The sequence below is a fragment of the Neolamprologus multifasciatus genome, chromosome 5 (genome assembly GCF_963576455.1).
Source record: "Neolamprologus multifasciatus chromosome 5, fNeoMul1.2, whole genome shotgun sequence".
NCBI classification, from domain to species: Eukaryota; Metazoa; Chordata; class Actinopteri; order Cichliformes; family Cichlidae; genus Neolamprologus; species Neolamprologus multifasciatus.
The window spans coordinates 32,736,692-32,757,028 of record NC_140443.1 but is presented as its reverse complement, the minus strand read 5'-3'; the positions used below and the strand labels follow the sequence as shown (position 1 = coordinate 32,757,028).

The 20,337-nt window shown below is 41.4% G+C and overlaps 3 protein-coding genes across 4 annotated transcripts; all 3 read right to left on the bottom strand.

The window, feature by feature from the left end:
- Window positions 1–404: 404 nt before the first annotated feature.
- On the bottom strand, window positions 405–7,129 carry ghrh (growth hormone releasing hormone). Of its 2 annotated transcripts, XM_085160271.1 has the most exons (6): window positions 4,103–7,129; window positions 3,792–3,879; window positions 3,025–3,129; window positions 2,092–2,196; window positions 1,858–1,983; window positions 405–1,761 (listed from the first exon to the last, which is right to left on the bottom strand). In XM_085160271.1, exons 1-6 carry the CDS (start codon window positions 4,242–4,244, stop codon window positions 1,749–1,751), a joined length of 579 nt encoding a protein of 192 aa, XP_085016397.1. In that variant the 5' UTR covers window positions 4,245–7,129; the 3' UTR covers window positions 405–1,748. The 2 variants fall into 2 exon arrangements, with proteins under 2 accessions (XP_085016397.1, XP_085016396.1); XM_085160270.1 differs by lacking the exon at window positions 405–1,761 and having other exon boundaries at window positions 1,777–1,983.
- Window positions 7,130–8,224: 1,095 nt separating this feature from the next.
- On the bottom strand, window positions 8,225–12,412 carry LOC146519134 (uncharacterized). The gene has a single exon (XM_085160264.1). The coding sequence runs from the start codon at window positions 12,214–12,216 to the stop codon at window positions 10,807–10,809; it is 1,410 nt and encodes a 469-aa protein (XP_085016390.1). The 5' UTR covers window positions 12,217–12,412; the 3' UTR covers window positions 8,225–10,806.
- A 646-nt stretch (window positions 12,413–13,058) lies between these two features.
- Window positions 13,059–20,337, bottom strand: LOC146519133 (uncharacterized). The gene has a single exon (XM_085160263.1). It carries the CDS (start codon window positions 17,313–17,315, stop codon window positions 15,906–15,908), a length of 1,410 nt encoding a protein of 469 aa, XP_085016389.1. The 5' UTR covers window positions 17,316–20,337; the 3' UTR covers window positions 13,059–15,905.

Sequence of the window (20,337 nt, the reverse complement as noted above, 5' to 3'; positions counted from 1 at the left end):
GGTAGATGACCTGCTCTCTCGTGAGCCACAGCAGCCTCGAATTTATTGCAGGTCTGAGTGGAGGGCGGCTAGATGTACTGAATGCAAATGAGCAGATTGTGGGTATAAAAATAAAAACATAGCCCCCAAAAATTCAGAAAAAAAAGTGGAGAGTTTGCTATTTTGTAGTGCAGTCAGAATATAACATATTACTATAGCTTATATAAGATAAAAGATGAATACTTTTATCTCAAAAAGTTAGGAATTTATTGTGAAAAATGCTTCGTCTGATAAAAATATATCACAGAATAAAATTATTAGTATTTTAAAAAATTCTCTAAGCAAGGAGCTGAAAGAAAATGAAACCAGCAGTGTGGCACTAAAAGTATTTTATAGTTATCTGAAAAATAAAAAATACAATTTTGTGATGTTTCCAGTAAGTCTTGTAATCATTGATGCAGAGAAAATGACCTGAGGGAGATTTATTGTCCTTTACGTAGAAGGCATCAGTGTGTTCACAAAGAGCCACACATGTTCGGCTCTTCTCCTGCACACAGTGGAGCAGGCTGGAGGAAGCATTAGGAACAGAGAGCAACTTTTAGCCTAAACATTAATCACTCATAGAAATCACCTCAAAAGCTCGTCACTTGGCCTCACTTGGGTTGTGGATAACACACCCATTAATTCAAAGTCGGATCAAATGACAGGTTGCGAAGATTATTAATCCATAGAACCGATTCATGGATGATTCAAATGTCGGGTACTGGTGTTTGTGCGTTATGGATCAATGGCAGAGCTTAATGAGAGTTCTAAATGGAGCAGCGCTGTTATTGAGACAATGTTAGAAGCAGCACCTGTGCTGCTACGAGTCCAGCCGCCTGCTGGGGTTTGTTCCTCAGTTGTGCAGACAGTACCGTGATTACACTCCCCGCTATTGTACACACATGTGTGTCCCTTGAAGGGATATTTTTTAATCAGTCTTCACACAAGATAAAAACAGTTCACCTTCCCAGAGTTAAGGTGCTCCGTGGTACCTATGGAGGAATCTTTGAAGGTGTTTCACACTCGGTGAAGTTGTGTAGTCTATAAAGCGTGCCCATGATGGCCACAGTAGACAATTACAGGCTAATGGTAATGCCAGCACATACTGTAGTGTAACAGGTACAGAACACAGCAGAATGACATCCAGTTAATCTGCAGTGTTTGAAGAGCCGCATTAGGCAGCAAAAACTACTAGTTGCATGTGACTACAGCAAGACTTCTTTTTAAACTCATAAAATGTATTATTGCTTCAAATATGTACTTCATTTCCATACAAGCTTTCTAAATATCACATCGTTTGTCTCGTGAAACATCTTGAAATGTTAAAGAAAAGGTGCAGATGTACAGTAACATCAACACGCACGGCCATTTAACAGCCATCAAGGCCGCATCTGTTAATCATAGCAGGAAACCTGTAACACAGAGTTGGCTTTTATAATGCAGACATGGCCCCGAAGACACATTCTTGAGACAATCCTCACATAAGATACACAATCAGAAAGCCACTAAAGGTTTTTTTTAAATGAAATCTGGTCACATAGTTTGATTTGGGTGTTTGAATAACCCAATGCCCCCTTGCACACACACACATACACACAATGATAAGCTAGGCTGTAGGATTTCCTCACAACTTTTAATGTGAATATATAAGACGATTTCATTTCTTTAAAGTACACCCTTAAACAAATAAAAGATGGTTAAAAAATGTGATGATAAAGCTTTCCTCCTCAACTCAGCAGTCTGTAAAGAGAAAAGATTCAGTTTAGTGAATCTGCAGTTGTGGGAAAAGTCCAATTCTGAATGTTTAGGCTTTTTAACGATTGGAGACGTGTGTACCTGTGTCTCAGGACATTCCCGTGCACCCCCCTGTATCTCTGATTTCTCTGGATGGCTGTGAGGTCTTCCTTGTATGTCCCCTCATAGATATCTGACTGACGTTTCATGTAGCTCTCACTTCCATCCCTGTGGGGGAAAAAACAAACAAACCCCACAATAATTCCTCTTTCACTGGCTATTTGTACTGGTAACCCACACACATTGGAGCGATTTCATTCCACTTGTGTTACCTACCCCAGCCGTTTGCCCATGATTGTCTGAAGGAACTTTCTGGCAGAGATTTGGCCCAGGACTTTCCTGTAGCTGTTTGTAAAGATGGCATCAGCGTGGCGCCCTAAGCTGGAATCAGAAATGTGGACAGTTTGCATCAGTTCAGTCAGTGTAAGCAGAAAATAAAATAAACTGCAGTGCAGCGGCAGGATTTATCTGGGAGCTGGCCAGCGGTCGATTTCATATTTGCTCACATCTTTTTATGCATCCACACTAAAGGAACAAAGGAAGTTCGAAGTATTAAAACACATTTAGTAAAACTTTATAATACGGCCTGCAACTAAAGGTGCAAGTACCCTGTAATCAAATGGAATTTCAACATATTTGCTTTGAAATTACAATGTAGTCATGGTTACCTATGAATATTTAAAGGTAAGTACACCAAAATAAGAAAGTAACAAGTGAAGTTTTTACAGGAAACAAAGAAATATACTGTAATGACAAGTGCATGTTCACTGCACAATAAATTTTAAGTAATGTGCAATTAAATCATAATATTGTAGAAAAACAATATTTCCCCATCTTACATTAGAAATATGTTATATTTGCAGCATGGGTGGATCAATCTTAGCCACATTTCATAATTAATTCATAAATGAATGATGCCAAAACTTTATGCACTATTTTAATAAAATGTAGCTCCATATCTAAAAGGCTATAGGTCAAAATATAAAGATTTAGGTCCAGCATAGACTATCTGTAGTCCAATGTTTGCTTGTATTGTATTCAGCTGTGTGTATTTTTTTGACATATCTTTAAAAATGATGCACCTTCTAATAAATCAAGAATCCCCATTAAAAAACTGTGTAAATGATCCACTTTGACTGGGACGTTTCATTAGCTGAGCCTTTGAGCCATATTTTACATCAGCCACTCAGACCATATTAACATACGGACCGCAACTCTGCTGGCTCCCTGGGAGGACGTGCGTCTTCCTCCTGTTGCTCTGCTGGATTCTTTAGTGAAGATGTCATCAGGATAGATGTATCCCTCTGGCCGAACCTGAGAAACATCCCCATGAACTATATGAATGCAGAACATCTTAAATGCCATTATTCAAACATAGCCCTTTATCTAGCAAGAGTGATGATTTCATAGTAGTGCAGAGTCTTTGTAAAGACGACAGATTTAAAAGAAAAGAAAATATCATCAGTCTGCAAAATGCTTTAGCGCGTGAAAAATTACATCTGCAGCTTTGGTACACGACACTGTGACGATGATGCCTCGTAAACGTAACGCGGTGACTAATCCAGACATCTTGACCCTTTTTAGCAGAAGTACAGAGGACACAGCTATGTAAAGAGTCAACTGTTAGATGAGCATCGACACGACCATTTTTCTAATCCTGACAGAGATCAAATATGTTATATTTAATGTTTAATTCAGATTTTGAATATTAAGAAATTTTTCTATGTCACTTGGTAAGGCTTCCAAACATTTCAGCTAAATGATGCATATATAGTGCATATTGGTGTGATTTGCCATGAGTTTACAAAAAATGTTCCCTTTGTGTAATCATCCAATGCTGTCATTGATCGGCATTCCCAAAGCTGAACGGCTGAACTAAGCAAAGGGTTTACGTAACTTTCAAAATATGCCTAAACCTCAGTAAAAATGGAAATGAACAACACCTAATGAATTTGAGTGATTTTGTCAGGACTTACCTAATGGATGGGTAGAGTGGGGAGCCTGACAAAGTCATGATCAGGCAGCAAAGCAGCAGTGCAGCTTTCTCCATCATCACAGCTAGTCCTGGAGAAGAGTGGATAGCCAGAACAAATGACAGGAGTAGAAATTACATTAGAAAAAACGCTGAAACCACAGTTTCCCAGACCAGCCTCATCGCTCTGCACAAGGAACTGAAGTTGAGGCAGGCAGAGATGTATAACGTGACAGGAAATATCATGAATTTAAGAATAAATAATACATTTATACAAACATGGATATCAAATTCAGAGTGTTTTTTCTAAGTTACCTTGATTTTTTTTTCTTGGTAAGAATCCTGAGTGCATCTGCAGTTTTATTCCGCACCTTCCACTCTCATGATGTCTCACTTCCAGGAAAGAACGAACAAAAGAAAACACTGGAACAGTACTGTTTCTCATCCCAGAGTTCATGCTCACTTTATACTGAACCTGTGGCTCCAGTCACGCCTACATCACACATGATTCTCTCTCTCTCTCTCTCTCTGTCTGTGTGTGTGCGTCTGGGATGCGGATTGGGGGCATATTCACTTAATCATATGAGAAGTTGCTTTCTCTCATCACCGTTTGTTCTTCTTCTTTAAAAAACAAAAACTTTATTTAAAAGCATCTGTCTAAAACTATTTTGGCAGGATTTCATATTTACATGATAAGTATGAACAATGTTTTGTTCTCATGGCCTGATATTAATACTTTACGTCGGTATGCAACAATATTGAATATTTTTATAAGATCAAGACTTCGATTAATGTAAATAATAAAACAAGCAAACGAATAAACAAACAAAAACCATTAACGTTTTTTTTTTCATGCGCCACTCTCATCTCGACCTCAGCTGAGTTTTGGACAATAACCTAACGACATAAATCCGTGTCTCACCATCAATAACCCGATTCTGTAAATGTTAAAGTTCCCTTCAAAGCTTTGTCGCACATACGGAACCATAGTTTAGAATAAGGAGATTATGACGACGGACCGTGAAGATGGACGTACAGTGACATTTTTGTCTAACGGACATTACGGACTTCTCGAGGATTGTAGTCTGACATTTAATTACCTTATTAACACACCGGATAAGCGCCTGAATTGACTTAAAGATAAAAACTATTTACCTCTTTTCGAGCTTCCTCTATGTTTGAAACAAACTTACTAGTATGTAGCAACACTTCACAAGAGTGAAACGTTTTTCCGGGTTTCATTAGCGTCAGGTACTTGAAACAAGGAGTGACTCCTCTTGATACTAAGACATCTTTTGGCTAACTAAAATACATAGTCGCTCATTTCCAGATACACCCGATAGGGAATTACGAAGCCTTTGGTCTTGTGGTTAGCTAAGCATGGAGTACCTCAGGACTTTAAAACCCATATTTACACAACCCAACACTGGCCACCTCTCAGCCGCATCCAGGCTAGATACTGTTGTAAACTGGCTAGCGCTGTTGACACTGTGAGAGAAAAGAAGAAGACTGTAGACAAGTTCAAGAGTCGGCTATCATCTGGTCCAAGTTTTCAGGATTTCGTTAAAGGGCTTCCAGCTAACAGCAGCCGTGCTGCAGATGAAGAACCCTCAGAAAATCATGACTATCTCTCTGAAGGCTTGTTGATGGGAAACTCAAGGAAAGGTCGGTGAAAGCCATTTGTTTACTTAGCTTTGAATGCTTGTGGTGATGCTAAAGGGGTTCTTTGGCTTATTGTTGCAGTTTATTTTGAAACCTATGGATGTCAAATGAATGTGAATGACACAGAGATAGCCTGGTCCATACTGCAGAAGAAGGGCTATCAGCGCACAGCTCATCTAAGCGAGGGACAGCTGACTTCTGTTTTTATTTTATGATTCTAGCAGAAGTAATTTTAATGCAGTTTGTTTAAGATGTGCGTGTACTTGCAGGCAGATGTTGTTCTTCTGGTAACGTGCTCTGTAAGGTAGGAGCAAAGATCATACTCATGAAAAGTTTTGAAATCTAGTGCTAGGCGATGGCAGCTTTGGCAGTTTTGCAACCTAATCTCTTTTCTTAACAGAGAAAAGGCTGAGCAAACAATATGCATCAACTAACAGCTATGAAGAGGAAACAATTAAAGACCCACACACCAATGAAAATTGGAATTTTAGGTGAGTAAGCTCTCATGCAGATGATGGAGGTCACATTAAGGGTACATTCATGGGTGTGTTTGTCTCAGGCTGCATGGCGGAGAGGCTGAAGATGGAGCTTCTGGAGCGACAGAAGCTCGTAGATGTCCTCGCCGGTCCAGATGCATACCGGGACCTTCTGCGTCTCTTGGCTGTATCTGAATCAGAATCAGAATACTTTATTAATCCCGAAGGAAATTATGGGTTACAGCAGGCAGCACACTAATGTCGCATGCGCGCTTACAAAGGAACCTTCTGACCGAGCTTTACACAAACATCACATTGGGAAGACATGTCAGAGAGGTAGGCTGATAGGAAAAACCAACGAAAATACATAACATGAGGTGAGAAGAGGAGAAAAAAAACTCCACTCAGACTGAGCTCCTAATGGGAGAACAATTTGAGAACAGAAAAAAAAAACACCCCAGCACAAAAAACACAGGACAGTCAATACACCATAGAAGCACAAGACAAGCAACAGGGGTGGGTAAGAGTAAGAGAGAGCCGGTGTGGACAGCGCATCCGGTCCTGCAGCATGTCTGCGCTGGTCCAGTCGACCCGCCATCTGCACCGGGAGGGAACAAGCATCGCAGGCATTTGGAAAGGGGGATGAGTGTGTATCAGTGTGTGTGTGTGTCCAGAGTCCAGCTGAGACAGTGTCCTTCGCCCTGCCAGGCTAAGTAAACAGTCCTCCAGCCAACCCAGGTGGCCTTGCGTAGGATAGGAAGACACCGTCTTTGTTAGTTGGGCATAGGTGTGCGTGGTTGTCTCTCTAATAACCCTCCGACAGACTGGCGACCTGTCCAGGGTGTACTTTTGCCCTATGACAGCTGGAATAGACCTTGAATGGAATAAGTGGGAGAAAATGAATGATGTTTATGAACTGTAGTTAATATAGTCAGACAATAAGTTACCGAGCAACAGGCCACAAGTCTTGGTCCAGAAGCATATTCAGATTTAAAGAATAAAATGTTAGCACCGACGTTTGAAGCAGTATACTGTCAATAAGACTTGAGCAACTGCACACAGCTGGAAACAAATAACTACAGTAGCTAAGTAACATGTTGTTATTGCATCCATTCAGCCATGTATAATTAGTACATCTACATATACATGATTTCTAATGTGGTCCGTGCTGTATGTTGTATGTTGTAGCACAGTGAAATGTCTGACACTGGAACCCTGGTATGGAGGGGGAGAACGCACCTCTTTGCTGTATTTGTCAGAAACCAGACATCAACTGCTTCATGATCGAAGTAAATATCAGTTTTATATTTGCAGTACATGCAGTAGGGCTGGGCGCTAGCTTCAAAATTGTTATCAGAGACTTTCTTTTTAATGGAAATCTTCTCCACTTTGTGGGGATAGGTTAATTGAAAAATCTAAATTGCCCATAGGTGTGAATGTGAGTGCGAATGGTTGTCTGTCCATGTGTGTTAGCCCTGTGACAGACTGGCGACCTGTCCAGGGTGTACCCCGCCTCTCGCCCTATGACAGCTGGGATAGGCTCCAGCACCCCCCACGACCCTGAAAAAGGATAAGCGGAAGTGGATGGATGGAAATCTTCTGTTTCAAGAAAACTAATGATATATCCACAGATATAGAAACAATACGGTAACATTTTATTTACATTTCAATTAACATTTCATTTTAGAGATTGTGAGTTGTGTGTTCATCTTGTAATCGGAAGGTTGTCGGTTCAAGCCCCGGCTCGGACAGTCTTGGTCGTTGTGTTCTTGGGCAAGACACTTCACCTACCGCCTACTGGTGATGGCCAGAGGGGCCGATGGCGCGATATGGCAGCCTCGCTTCTGTCAGTCTGCCCCAGGGCAGCTGTGGCTACAGCTGCAGCTGCCTCCACCAGTGTGTGAATGTGAGAGTGAATGAATAGTGGAATTGTAAAGCGCTTTGAGGGGTCCTGGAAAGCGCTATATAAATGCAAGCCATTATTATTATTATTATTATTATTGATGCTTGCAGTTTGGAGGCAGCAGTATTTGTAAGTGTAGCTAAATTCCAGGCATTTTCCATCCTTCTTTTCCTATCAGCTTTTTTGTAACTGATGACAACATTTCCTAATTTTCAGTGTGAAACAAGGTGCCAACAGCAGCATTACAGTGACCCAGCATAAATCAAATGTAAGCACAAAAGTAGCCAAGGTAGTGTTTTTCCTGGAAATTTTAAGTGAAAGGATAAAGTAACTGCTTAACACTTTAGTTTAACAATGATTAATGAAATGTAACCGTATAACTGATCAGCAGTCTGCACAGTAGGGCTGTTCGATATAACGATATATATCGGATGACGATATAAAACGTCTATTGTTTCATTTTACGCTATCGTTTGTTTTGTGTTGTCGCAAAATAAACTGTTTACAGCAATATTTTTTCACCGTTTTGATGGTCACTGTAGTGGCTATATTCATTTCTTAAAGTTCTCTCTTTCTCTTATATTTAATATAACCACACTATGGACGGACAAGTGCTTGTTTTTATGTGTTGTGGTTAGCAACAACGCTGGTAAAACCATCGCCTTTCCGCTTGTTTATTTTCCACATAAACCTTTCAGAATAAAGCTCAAGATCCTGTTGAGACTTTTCAAAATAAACTGAATTACGTGAAAGAGTATGCAGAGTGTTTACGGATGAGAAGCAAAAAAGAGCCACCAGGTGCTAAAAAAGAAACCTTAGACTTGAATGTTAGAACAGGCTTTTCCCCGCAGCACGCCGTGTAATAAATACTCACAAAGAAAACAGCGGCTGTTACAACCTATGTCTAAAAATGTATAGTTTCATGCATTGGTTAAAACACTCGACTCCAGGCACACCACGCCCAGCTGGAAACACTTTACGCAAGTCGAGCTGTTTCGACACTGTTTCCTGTTCCTGTCACTCAAACAAACAGACGACAAACATCTTTTATAAACAGGAATAATGACAGTTTATCGGATTAGAAAACATCTAATCTAGCATTGATATTACACTGCTGTTTAGTGTCTCGCTAATCTCAGTGTCACCAAAATATCCACCCTACATGTCAAACAATGAGAGAACTTGAAACAGTACCATCACCTAGCAGCTTATGTTAATTAGTGCTAATGTTTTGTTTGCTGGCTAACATTGCTATTATTGTAGTCCCAGTTAAATGACTTTGAATAGCTTTATTTCAAAAGGAACTTTACAATTTCTCGGCCATTTAGCTGTGTTAACTGTACATGCTTTGTAGGTCATAAGGCATGCATGGATTATTTTTATAATCAGCCTCTTATCTTTTTTTCCACCACAGGCTTTGCCATGATAAATTGGTCAGTTGACAACCAGGAGCCGTACACCTTAACCTCAGAGGCCAGGACATCCAAACACAGTGCGAACTCGCACTTCTTTAAATGGGATGCAAGACGGACTATAGAGGGCCACCCCCTCGCCAGACAACCAAGTGCTGTCCCTGTCCACGGCTAGTGTGAGAAGGACTCTCACTAAAGTCAACCCACACAAAGCTGCTGGACCAGACAATATACCTGGACGTGTGCTCGGAGCCTGTGCTGACCAGCTGACTGATGTCCTAGCGGGCATCTTTAACATCTCCCTGAGTCAAGCTGTTGTGCCACAGTGCTTTAAAACCACCACCATCATACCTGTACCAAAGACAGCTACAGGCTCGGAGTTGGAAGACAATGGACGATGCGATCTCATTGGCACTCCACCTAGCCCTATCACAACTGGATCAATGCAACGCCCACCTAAGAATGCTGCTCAATGATTTCATCTTAGCATTCAACACCATCATTGCCCAGCAGCTGATCGGCAAGCTGGACCTGCTCAGACTTAACACCTCCACCTGCAACTGGATCCTGGACTTTCTTACTGATAGACCCCAGACATTACAGGTTGGAAATATAAGATCCAACACCATCACACACAGGAGTCCCCCCAAGGGATGTGTGTGAGCCCGCTATGCTTCACGCTGCTGACCCACGACTGCACCTCCAGCTCCAACATGTGATGATTCAATGTTGTGATTGATAACAAAAGCAAACGACATTATCAAGCTTGCAGATGACACCACAGTGGTGGTACTCATCAGGGATGATGATGATGCGGCATACAGGGAGGAGGTGCAGCGACTGGTGCTTTGGTGGCAGGACAAGAATCTATGTCTCAATGTTGACAAGACAAAAGAGCTGATTGTTGACTTTAGGAAAACTGAGGCTGTCCATCTCTCGCTCAGCATTGCTGGTGTCACTGTAGACGGAGTGAAGAGCACCAGATTCCTCAGTGTTCACTTCATAGAGGACCTGTCCTGGACCAGTAACACCAAATCAGTGACAAAAAGAGCTCGGCAGTGACTGCATTTCAAGAGACGACTGAAGAAGGTGCGCCTCCCCAAACCCATCCTTAACACCTTCTACAGGGGTACCATACAGTCTCCTCCTGATGTACGGTCTGCCACATATTTCTGCAGAGCAGTTAAGCTCTGCAGCACTTCATAGATGTCTCCTCCAGTCGTGTAGCCACCTGGAATAACATGCAACATGTCTCTCCAATCAGCTTACAGACTCCTCCTTGTGATGCTGTTATGAAGTCCAGGGTCAGCCAAACACAAAATACAGACGAGTCCTTGGTCCCCAGACCGTGACAAAGACAGTTCATTCTTGAATAAAGACACTAATCAGACAGTTGTAAAATGTAGCCAATTGTGTTTATTAAAATATGGAGGAAATGGAAGGAGGGGGGGGGGTGTTGTAGAGAAGAGGGTAATGGTAAGGGATAGAAAGGAGCAAAGAGAAAGAGGAGAGAAAAGCCCAACAATCCCCTCTGAGCAAGCACTATGCGGAGAGGAGAGGGGAAAATTAAGCTGGAGCAGAGGTGGAGGAAGACGAGGTGACATCAGCAGTAGTAAAAGCAGGAGTGTCCCTCCTCCGGAAGAAGCAGAAGCGTTTTTTCTTCTTTTGCAGCAGCTTCTCGACGAGCACTTTTTTTTCTAGGATCAGGGTACTCAGCTCATCGATTGTTTCTCTATTTTGCTGCTCAAGTTTCTTGCAAGTTTTCTCCACTGCTTCTAATTTGGCGTCTTTTTCGTCCAACCTTTCTTTCAGTTGTCTAGATGTTGCCTCCTCTTTTTCCTTTTCTGCTGCCAGTTCTGTTGTTTTGTTTTTCATGTTGTTATAAAGTTCTTGCAGGCTTTTGTTTTTCCTCTCAAAGTCCTGGAGAAGAAGTTCCTCTTCTTTCTGCTTTATGACCAGCTGTTCTTTCTCTTCAAAGATTTCTTGATGTTTCTGCAGAGCTTCGGCAAGCTTTCCTTGCAAGCCTTCGCTGTGTTTCTTAGCGCTCTGAAGCTTGCAGTCCATTTCTTTTTCTTTGATCTCCTGTTGCTTTTTTGCTTGAAGCAACTCCTCAGATTTTAGGAGTGTGTTATTAAGCGTTGCCTGCAGCATCCTTTCTTCTCCCTGCATCTGTTGGAGTTGGTACTGTGTGTCTTTCTGCTTCCTTTCCAGCTGTTTTTTGTCTTGGATGATTTCTTCATTTTTTTGCAGCGCTTCGTCAAGCTTTCCTTGCAAGTCTTGGTGTTTTTTCTCGGTGGTCTGAAGCTTGAAATCCATTTCTTGTTGTTGGATCTCATGTTGCCTTTTCTCTTGCAGCAACTCCTCATAGTTGTGCAGTGTCTTATCAAGCCTTGCCTGCAGCATCCTGTCTTTTTCCTGTATTTGTTGGAGTTGGCACTCCATGTCTTTCTGCTTGCAAGCCATTTCTTTTTGCTTGATCTCATGTTGCCTCTTCTCTTGACGAAGATCTTCATTTGCTTTCAGGTGGTAATCAAGCCTTGCTTTTAGCACTCTGTGTTGTATCTGCGTGTTTTGGAGTTGAAACTTCATGTCTTTCTGCTTTCTGTCCTCTTGTTTCTTCTGTTGGAGGATTTCTGTATTTTTCTGCAGAGCTTCATCAAGCTTTGCTTGGAGCTCTTGGATCTTTTTGTCCTTATCTAGGAGTTCCCATTGTTTCTCATCAATAACAGCTTCCTTATCTTGAAGCTGGTAGGACAGCTTTTTAAATTCGGCGCTCTTTTTCTCATTTTCTTGTGTCAATAACACAATCTTCTCTTTGTTGAGGAGATTTTCATTCTCTAATTCTTCCAAGCGCTTGTCCTCTACTTCTAACTGTTCACACCAAGGAAGAGAGGAGAGGAAAGGGTCTAGTGGTTGATCCCAGGGAAGAGTGTAAGGGTCAACTTCTTGTCCGTTTGGATCTTCTCTTTGAGACATGTTGAGGTCTGGATGCACTGACTTTGCAAAGGATCCAAGAGTTTTTGACCAAAAGCTCCTTTGACCAAAAGTTTTGAAATGCTTCTCTGGCGAAGATTCGAATGCTGCGAACTTAAATGCTGCCAATAACGGACTAAAAGTGGTTGCACTTCACCCCTATTTATGGGTTTTAAAGATCAAAGGATCAAAGGATCAGAATGGTGGTATGATTCTAAATGTGTGTGATGTCATCATTCTTTTAGCCAATGAGTGTGTCACATGACATTTGGTATGATTCTAAATGTGTGTGATGTCATCATTCTTTTAGCCAATGAGTGTGTCACATGACATTTGTGGAAGAGGGCATTTTTTAACTTGGACAAATTATCAGTAAAGTTTCAATCTCTGTTATTTACCATAGAGTCTGCACAGTATGGTGACATATTAAAACTGAAGAATATTTTGTACTTGTAGTGTTTCATCATGGGTCCAGTTTTTACCCAGGTGCTTAAAGCCCTCCTTTACCCTCATGTAACACAACAGTCATTTCCAACCACTGTTTCCTGTTCCTGTCACTCAAACAAACAGGCGACAAACATCTTCTATAAACTGGAATCATTTCAGTTTATCGAATTAGAAAACATCTAATCTAGTGTTGATATTACACTAGGGATCCACCGATACCACTTTTTTGCAAACGAGTACGAGTACTTGCCTTTCAGTACTCACCGATACCGATACTGAGTACTTAATAAAAAGATGATTTAAATTTACAGGTAACAGCTTTAGTCCTATAATTTAACAAAAAAACAACAACAAGGGACTGGTTTGGAATTAAGAACATTTATTTAAAATGAAAAGCATGTTGTATGCAACAAATTACAGAATAAACAATTGTGAAAAAAAAATTAAACAGTGACAGTGCAACTCTAGTATTGTTTTCAGTTTATTGTAAACTCTGCCGCTTTCAACAACACAAGGGGCATTAATAAACATCTTTGCTATTTAGTGCACAATATTTGAATAAACTAACAACATCCACCAACATAGAACTATGGCAGTCAGTGCAACTGAGGTAGGTATTAACATCAAGTCTAAGATGACTCACTTAATGGAGAGAAAAAGTGAGTGGCAGGGTTTTTTTTAAGAAAAGTAGCTTTTCTGCATTATCAGCAGTCAGACTGTTTCTGTTTTCATCTATAATGTGTGACACTGAGCTGAAAAGCCTTTCACTTTTCACACTGCTACATGGGGCTGAGAGATATTTACTCGTCTGTTTCTCTGTTTAGAAGTCTCACAAGCACAGTCACAGCTGGGATGACATCAGAGGCTAGTGCGTCGTAGCTGCTCACTTTTTTAGTTAGTTCCTCAAAGGGGGCGAGGATGGCAACAGTCGTCTCCATAAGAGCCCATTGGTGAGCGGTGAGATAGTCAGGGAATTCGTGCTCGGACACATACACGCCCAGCACTCGCTTTTGCTCAATGAGGGACTGGAGCATGTAATACGTGCTGTTCCAGCGCGTCTGTACGTCCTGCTGCAGTCTCTTTATTGGCTGGTTGAGCTGTCCCTGAATGTCCTCGAGGCGGGAGTAGGCTAAGGCGGAATGTTTAAAATGCCCAACTATTTTCCGTCCCACTGCTATAGCATCAGCTATGCTCCTCTGTGCTAATAAGCGTGGGTAAATAAGCGTGGGTAAACTCTTTGTATTCGTTGTCGTGTTGGGATTTTGGTGCTTGATTAAATTACTTGTGTTAAATGCGCTACCTTTTGAGCCTCCTCTGGACAATTTCACTGAGCACAATTTGCAGTCTGTCTTTGTTTTTGCGTCTTCGTTCACTTTGAAATAGTTCCACACGGCTGACTTGTCTCGCCTGCCCTTCTCTTAGCTCTGAGCTGCAGCCGGGGCCTGGTGGCGGGCACTCGGCGCCTGTGATTAACCCCTTACATGCCGCTCAAACATAGACAGATCTCAGACCGTGGTATCGGTCCCCGGTATCGGGGGACTTTTAATGAGTACGAGTACTTTAGAAAATGTGGTATCGAGGCCGATACCCGATATCGGTATCGGTGCATCCCTATATTACACTGCTGTTTAGTGTCTCGCTAATCTCAGTGTCACCAAAATATCCACCCTACATGTCAAACAATGAGAGAACTTGAAACAGTACCATCACCTAGCAGCTTATGTTAATTAGTGCTAACGTTTTGTTTGCTGGCTAACATTGCTATTATTGTAGTCCCAGTTAAATGACTTTGAATAGCTTTATTTCAAAAGGAACTTTGCAATTTCTCAGCCATTTAGCTGTGTTAACTGTACATGCTGTAGGTCATAAGGCATGCTTGGATCATTTTTATAATCAGCCTCTTATGTCATTGGGTGAAATTAATTTCTGTTCTGGGATTGAATAATTGGTTGATCACACCAGTACCAATGACAACCCCCTGGTCCCTTCTCTCCTAGCCTCCACCACCCAACAAACAGTCTGTCCTTCCAAGTGTTACCTAGTGTCTTTGTATGAAAACTTAATAAATTGGTATTAGTATGTACAACCTGATGTGTTTGTCTGGCGCTAGAGCATTTTTGTTGTAAAGTAGCATTTTCGTACTTTTTCACTGTGTATATATTGTCCACTGCAGCAGCCTGGTAGGGTTGAGAAGTCATTTCTGTTGACTCAGTTTTCTCCTGTTTTTCACTTACAAGGTCAGGTAAGTAAATTGTCTTTTGGTTTAATTTTTTTTTTAATCAGGAAGCTTGGGTACCTTTTAGGGATTTTTTTGTTTGTTATTTTTGCATTGCTCACTGGCGATGTAAATAAATGGCTGCATAGCGCTTTGAAAAGTACATTGTTTTTGCTCTTTCTTGGGTGGTGGGTTTGGGGGGGGGGGACAAAAGCAAACGACATTATCAAGCTTGCAGATGACACCACAGTGGTGGTACTCATCAGGGATGATGATGATGCGGCATACAGGGAGGAGGTGCAGCGGCTGGTGCTTTGGTGGCAGGATAAGAATCTATGTCTCAATGTTGACAAGACAAAAGAGCTGATTGTTGACTTTAGGAAAACCGAGGCTGTTCATCTCTCGCTCAGCATTGCTGGTGTCACTGTAGACGGAGTGAAGAGCACCAGATTCCTCAGTGTTCACTTCATAGAGGACCTGTCCTGGACCAGTAACACCAAATCAGTGACAAAAAGAGCTCGGCAGTGACTGCATTTCAAGAGACGACTGAAGAAGGTGCGCCTCCCCAAACCCATCCTTAACACCTTCTACAGGGGTACCATACAGTCTCCTCCTGATGTACGGTCTGCCACATATTTCTGCAGAGCAGTTAAGCTCTGCAGCGCTTCATAGATGTCTCCTCCAGTCGTGTAGCCACCTGGAATAACGTGCAACGTTTCTCCAATCAGCTTACAGACTCCTCCTTGTGATGCTGTTATGAAGTCCAGGTTCAGCCAAACACAAAATACAGACGAGTCCTTGGTCCCCAGACCGTGACAAAGACAGTTCATTCTTGAATAAAGACACTAATCAGACAGTTGTAAAATGTAGCCAATTGTGTTTATTAAAGTATGGAGGAAATGGAGGGGGGGGGGGGGGGTGTTGTAGAGAAGAGGGTAATGGAAGGGATAGAAAGGAGCAAAGAGAAAGAGGAGAGAAAACCCCAACAATCCCCTCTGAGCAAGCACTATGCGGAGAGGAGAGGGGAAAATTAAGCTGGAGCAGAGGTGGAGGAAGACGAGGTGACATCAGCAGTAGTAAAAGCAGGAGTGTCCCTCCTCCGGAAGAAGCAGAAGCGTTTTTTCTTCTTTTGCAGCAGCTTTTCGACGAGCACTTTTTTTTCTAGGATCAGGGTACTCAGCTCATCGATTGTTTCTCTATTTTGCTGCTCAAGTTTCTTGCAAGTTTTCTCCACTGCTTCTAATTTGGCGTCTTTTTCGTCCAACCTTTCTTTCAGTTGTCTAGATGTTGCCTCCTCTTTTTCCTTTTCTGCTGCCAGTTCTGTTGTTTTGTTTTTCATGTTGTTATAAAGTTCTTGCAGGCTTTTGTTTTTCCTCTCAAAGTCCTGGAGAAGAAGTTTCTCTTCTTTCTGCTTTATGACCAGCTGTTCTTTCTCTTCAAAGATTTCTTGATGTTTCTGCAGAGCTTCGTCAAGTTTTCCTTGCAAGCCTTCGCTGTGTTTCTTAGCGCTCTGAAGCTTGCAGTCCATTTCTTTTTCTTTGATCTCCTGTTGCTTTTTTGCTTGAAGCAACTCCTCAGATTTTAGGAGTGTGTTATTAAGCATTGCCCGCAGCATCCTTTCTTCTCCCTGCATCTGTTGGAGTTGGTACTGTGTGTCTTTCTGCTTCCTTTCCAGCTGTTTTTTGTCTTGGATGATTTCTTCATTTTTTTGCAGCGCTTCGTCAAGCTTTCCTTGCAAGTCTTGGTGTTTTTTCTCGGTGGTCTGAAGCTTGAAATCCATTTCTTGTTGTTGGATCTCATGTTGTCTTTTCTCTTGCAGCAACTCCTCATAGTTGTGCAGTGTCTTATCAAGCCTTGCCTGCAGCATCCTGTCTTTTTCCTGTATTTGTTGGAGTTGGCACTCCATGTCTTTCTGCTTGCAAGCCATTTCTTTTTGCTTGATCTCATGTTGCCTCTTCTCTTGACGAAGATCTTCATTTGCTTTCAGGTGGTAATCAAGCCTTGCTTTTAGCACTCTGTGTTGTATCTGCGTGTTTTGGAGTTGAAACTTCATGTCTTTCTGCTTTCTGTCCTCTTGTCTCTTCTGTTGGAGGATTTCTGTATTGTTTTGCAGAGCTTCATCAAGCTTTGCTTGGAGCTCTTGGATCTTTTTGTCCTTATCTAGGAGTTCCCATTGTTTCTCATCAATAACAGCTTTCTTATCTTGAAGCTGGTAGGACAGCTTTTTCAATTCGGTGCTCTTTTTCTCATTTTCTTGTGTCAATAACACAATCTTCTCTCTGTTGAGGAGATTTTCATTCTCTAATTCTTCCAAGCGCTTGTCCTCTACTTCTAACTGTTCACACCAAGGAAGAGAGGAGAGGTAAGGGTCTAGTGGTTGATCCCAGGGAAGAGTGTAGGGGTCAACTTCTTGTCCGTTTGGATCTTCTCTTTGAGACATGTTGAGGTCTGGATGCACTGACTTTGCAAAGGATCCAAGAGTTTTTGACCAAAAGCTCCTTTGACCAAAAGTTTTGAAATGCTTCTCTGGCGAAGATTCGAATGCTGCGAACTTAAATGCTGCCAATAACGGACTAAAAGTGGTTGCTTTTCACCCCTATTTATGGGTTTTAAAGATCAAAGGATCAAAGGATCAGAATGGTGGTATGATTCTAAATGTGTGTGATGTCATCATTCTTTTAGCCAATGAGTGTGTCACATGACATTTATGGAAGAGGGCATTTTTTAACTTGGACAAATTATCAGTAAAGTTTCAATCTCTGTTATTTACCATAGAGTCTGCACAGTATGGTGACATATTAAAACTGAAGAATATGTTGTACTTGTTGTAGTGTTTCATCATGGGTCCAGTTTTTACCCAGGTGCTTAAAGCCCTCCTTTACCCTCATGTAACACAACAGTCATTTCCAACCACTGTTTCCTGTTCCTGTCACTCAAACAAAGAGGCGACAAACATCTTCCATAAAGTGGAATCAATTCAGTTTATCGGATTAGAAAACATCTAATCTAGCGTTGATATTACACTGCTGTTTAGTGTCTCGCTAATCTCAGTGTCACCAAAATATCCACCCTACATGTCAAACAATGAGAGAACTTGAAACAGTACCATCACCTAGCAGCTTATGTTAATTAGTGCTAACGTTTTGTTTGCTGGCTAACATTGCTATTATTGTAGTCCCAGTTAAATGACTTTAAATAGCTTTATTTCAAAAGGAACTTTGCAATTTCTCGGCCATTTAGCTGTGTTAACTGTACATGCTGTAGGTCATAAGGCATGCTTGGATCGTTTTTATAATCAGCCTCTTATGTCATTGGGTGGAATTAATTAACTAACCCTAACCCCAAAAACAGCAGAGCAGGTGAATATTTTAGACGCGTCATGTGAAGGCAGGGCGATCATAGATCGAAGCTGTTTTATCTTATTGATAAAAAACTGCAAAAACCTTTCACAAGTGTCTGAGGAACTATTAATACAAGAAGCTGGGGAAATATTCAGGGCAGAGTCAATAATTGAAAAAAGAACCCGAGAATTATTGGAGCTATTCTCAATAACATTAGAAAGAAACCTTGACTTTTCTGCTTTTACAATGTCCTGATACCTGTACAGACTGTCTCTCAACATGAGAAAGGACACCTGCAGCCCATCTTTTTTCCACTTACGTTCAGTCTTCCTGCACTCTCGTCTGGCTGAACGAGTGGCCTTATTTATCCATGGGTCTGGTCGTGGTTTCGAGTTTATAGTTTTAAAAGGAGCGACCTCATCTGATCATTTGATCTATGATCGCCTACCTTCACATGACGCGTCTAAAATATTCACCTGCTCTGCTGTTTTTGATCAGTTTGAGCCTGTGTGTCTTGATCAGGTGGAGGAAGTATGTAATGGCACAAAGACATCATCGTGTCCAAATGACATTATTCCAACACATCTTCTAAAAAAGATTTTTAAGGTTGTCAGTTCTGACATTTTAGCTATTTTTAATAGCAGCCTTAGCTCAGGTGTTGTGCCAGCCTTTTTTAAACATGCTGTTGTACAGCCTGTACTTAAAAAACCTAATCTGGACTCCTCTGTCCTCACTAACTTCAGGCCTATTTCAAAGCTCCCCTTCCTGTCGAAAATTTTGGAAAAGATTTGTTCAGCTGCAATCTTTTGTAAATGGACACAATGTTCTTGAGAGGTTTCAGTCTGGTTTTAGGGCTCTTCATAGCACAGAAACTGCACTTTTAAAGGTTCTTAATGATCTTTTATTGGCCACGGACTCAGGTGACTCAGCTGTGCTTCTGCTTTTAGATCTGACCGCTGCCTTTGATACCGTTGACCACAGCGTTTTAATCTCACGGTTGGAGCATTGTGGCGTAAAGGGCACCCCATTAGAGTGGTTCAGGTCATACCTTTCTGACAGGACTTTCTCTGTGAGCTTTGGCGATTTTATCTCTTCCTCAGCTCCCCTTACTTGTGGTGTTCCCCAGGGATCTATACTGGGGCCAATATTATTCTCCATTTATATGCTGCCTTTAGGTCTAATTTTTAGAAAATATAACATTTGTTTTCATTCATATGCCGATGATACTCAGATCTATCTTCAACTGAAGGGAAATAGTTCTGCCTCACTAGAACCCTTACTTCAGTGTCTCTGTGAAGTTAAATCCTGGATGGCCTCTAATTTCCTTAACTTCAATGAGAACAAAACCGAAGTGATAATTTTTGGACCAAGCGGCAATCCCAACACTTCTAATTTTAACCTGCACAGTCTTGAGCCTTTTGTCAAATCACATGCCAAAAATTTGGGGGTTATATTTGACAGCAATTTCACCTTTGAAAAACAAATTAGCTCAGTCGTACAGCGGTCTTTCTTCAAACTGAGGCTTTTATCTAAGGTGAGATCATTTTTATGTTTTAAAAACTTTGAACGAGCGACTCATGCTTTCATTATATCCCAGCTGGACTAATGTAAATCCTTATATGCTGGAGTTAACCAGACCTGCCTGGCAAGGCTGCAGTTGGTCCAGAATGCTGCAGCTCGTCTTCTGACACGTAATAAAAGATGTGAACACATTTCCCCGGTACTTGCCTCCCTTCATTGGCTCCCTGTCCGCTTCAGAATTCATTTTAAAATTTTATTGTTGACTTACAAAGCCCTGAATGGACAGGCTCCCAGGTATTTCTCTGACCTCTTGCAGACTCATACCCCCCTTAGATCTCTTAGATGAAGTGATCTTTTGCTTTTAGCTGTACCAAGGTCGAGGCTGGTTCATAGAGGTGATTGAGCATTTGCAGTCGTAGCGCCTAAGCTGTGGAATAATTTACCCCTACACATCAGACAGGCTCCCACTGTCAATCTTTTTAAATCTTATCTTGAAACGCATTTTTATTTATTGGCTTTTAATACAGCATGAGAGTTATTTGTTATTTGTTAATTCATATTTGGTGTTTGCTTTTAATACTCTAAGTTGCTTTATTAGGT

What these genes read in the sequence shown, in the direction of transcription:
- LOC146519134 (XM_085160264.1), bottom strand. Translation starts at nt 12,216, where the DNA reads ATGTCTCAAAGAGAAGATCCAAACGGACAAGAAGTTGACCCTTACACT.
- LOC146519133 (XM_085160263.1), bottom strand. Translation starts at nt 17,315, where the DNA reads ATGTCTCAAAGAGAAGATCCAAACGGACAAGAAGTTGACCCCTACACT.
- ghrh (XM_085160270.1), bottom strand. Translation starts at nt 4,244, where the DNA reads ATGAACTCTGGGATGAGAAACAGTACTGTTCCAGTGTTTTCTTTTGTT. An exon ending in ACCAAGAAAAAAAAATCAAG is followed by an intron (nt 3,880 to 4,102) that starts GTAACTTAGAAA and finishes ACTCTTCTCCAG; the next exon opens with GACTAGCTGTGATGATGGAG. An exon ending in ATCATGGGCAAACGGCTGGG is followed by an intron (nt 1,984 to 2,091) that starts GTAGGTAACACA and finishes TTTCCCCCACAG; the next exon opens with GGATGGAAGTGAGAGCTACA.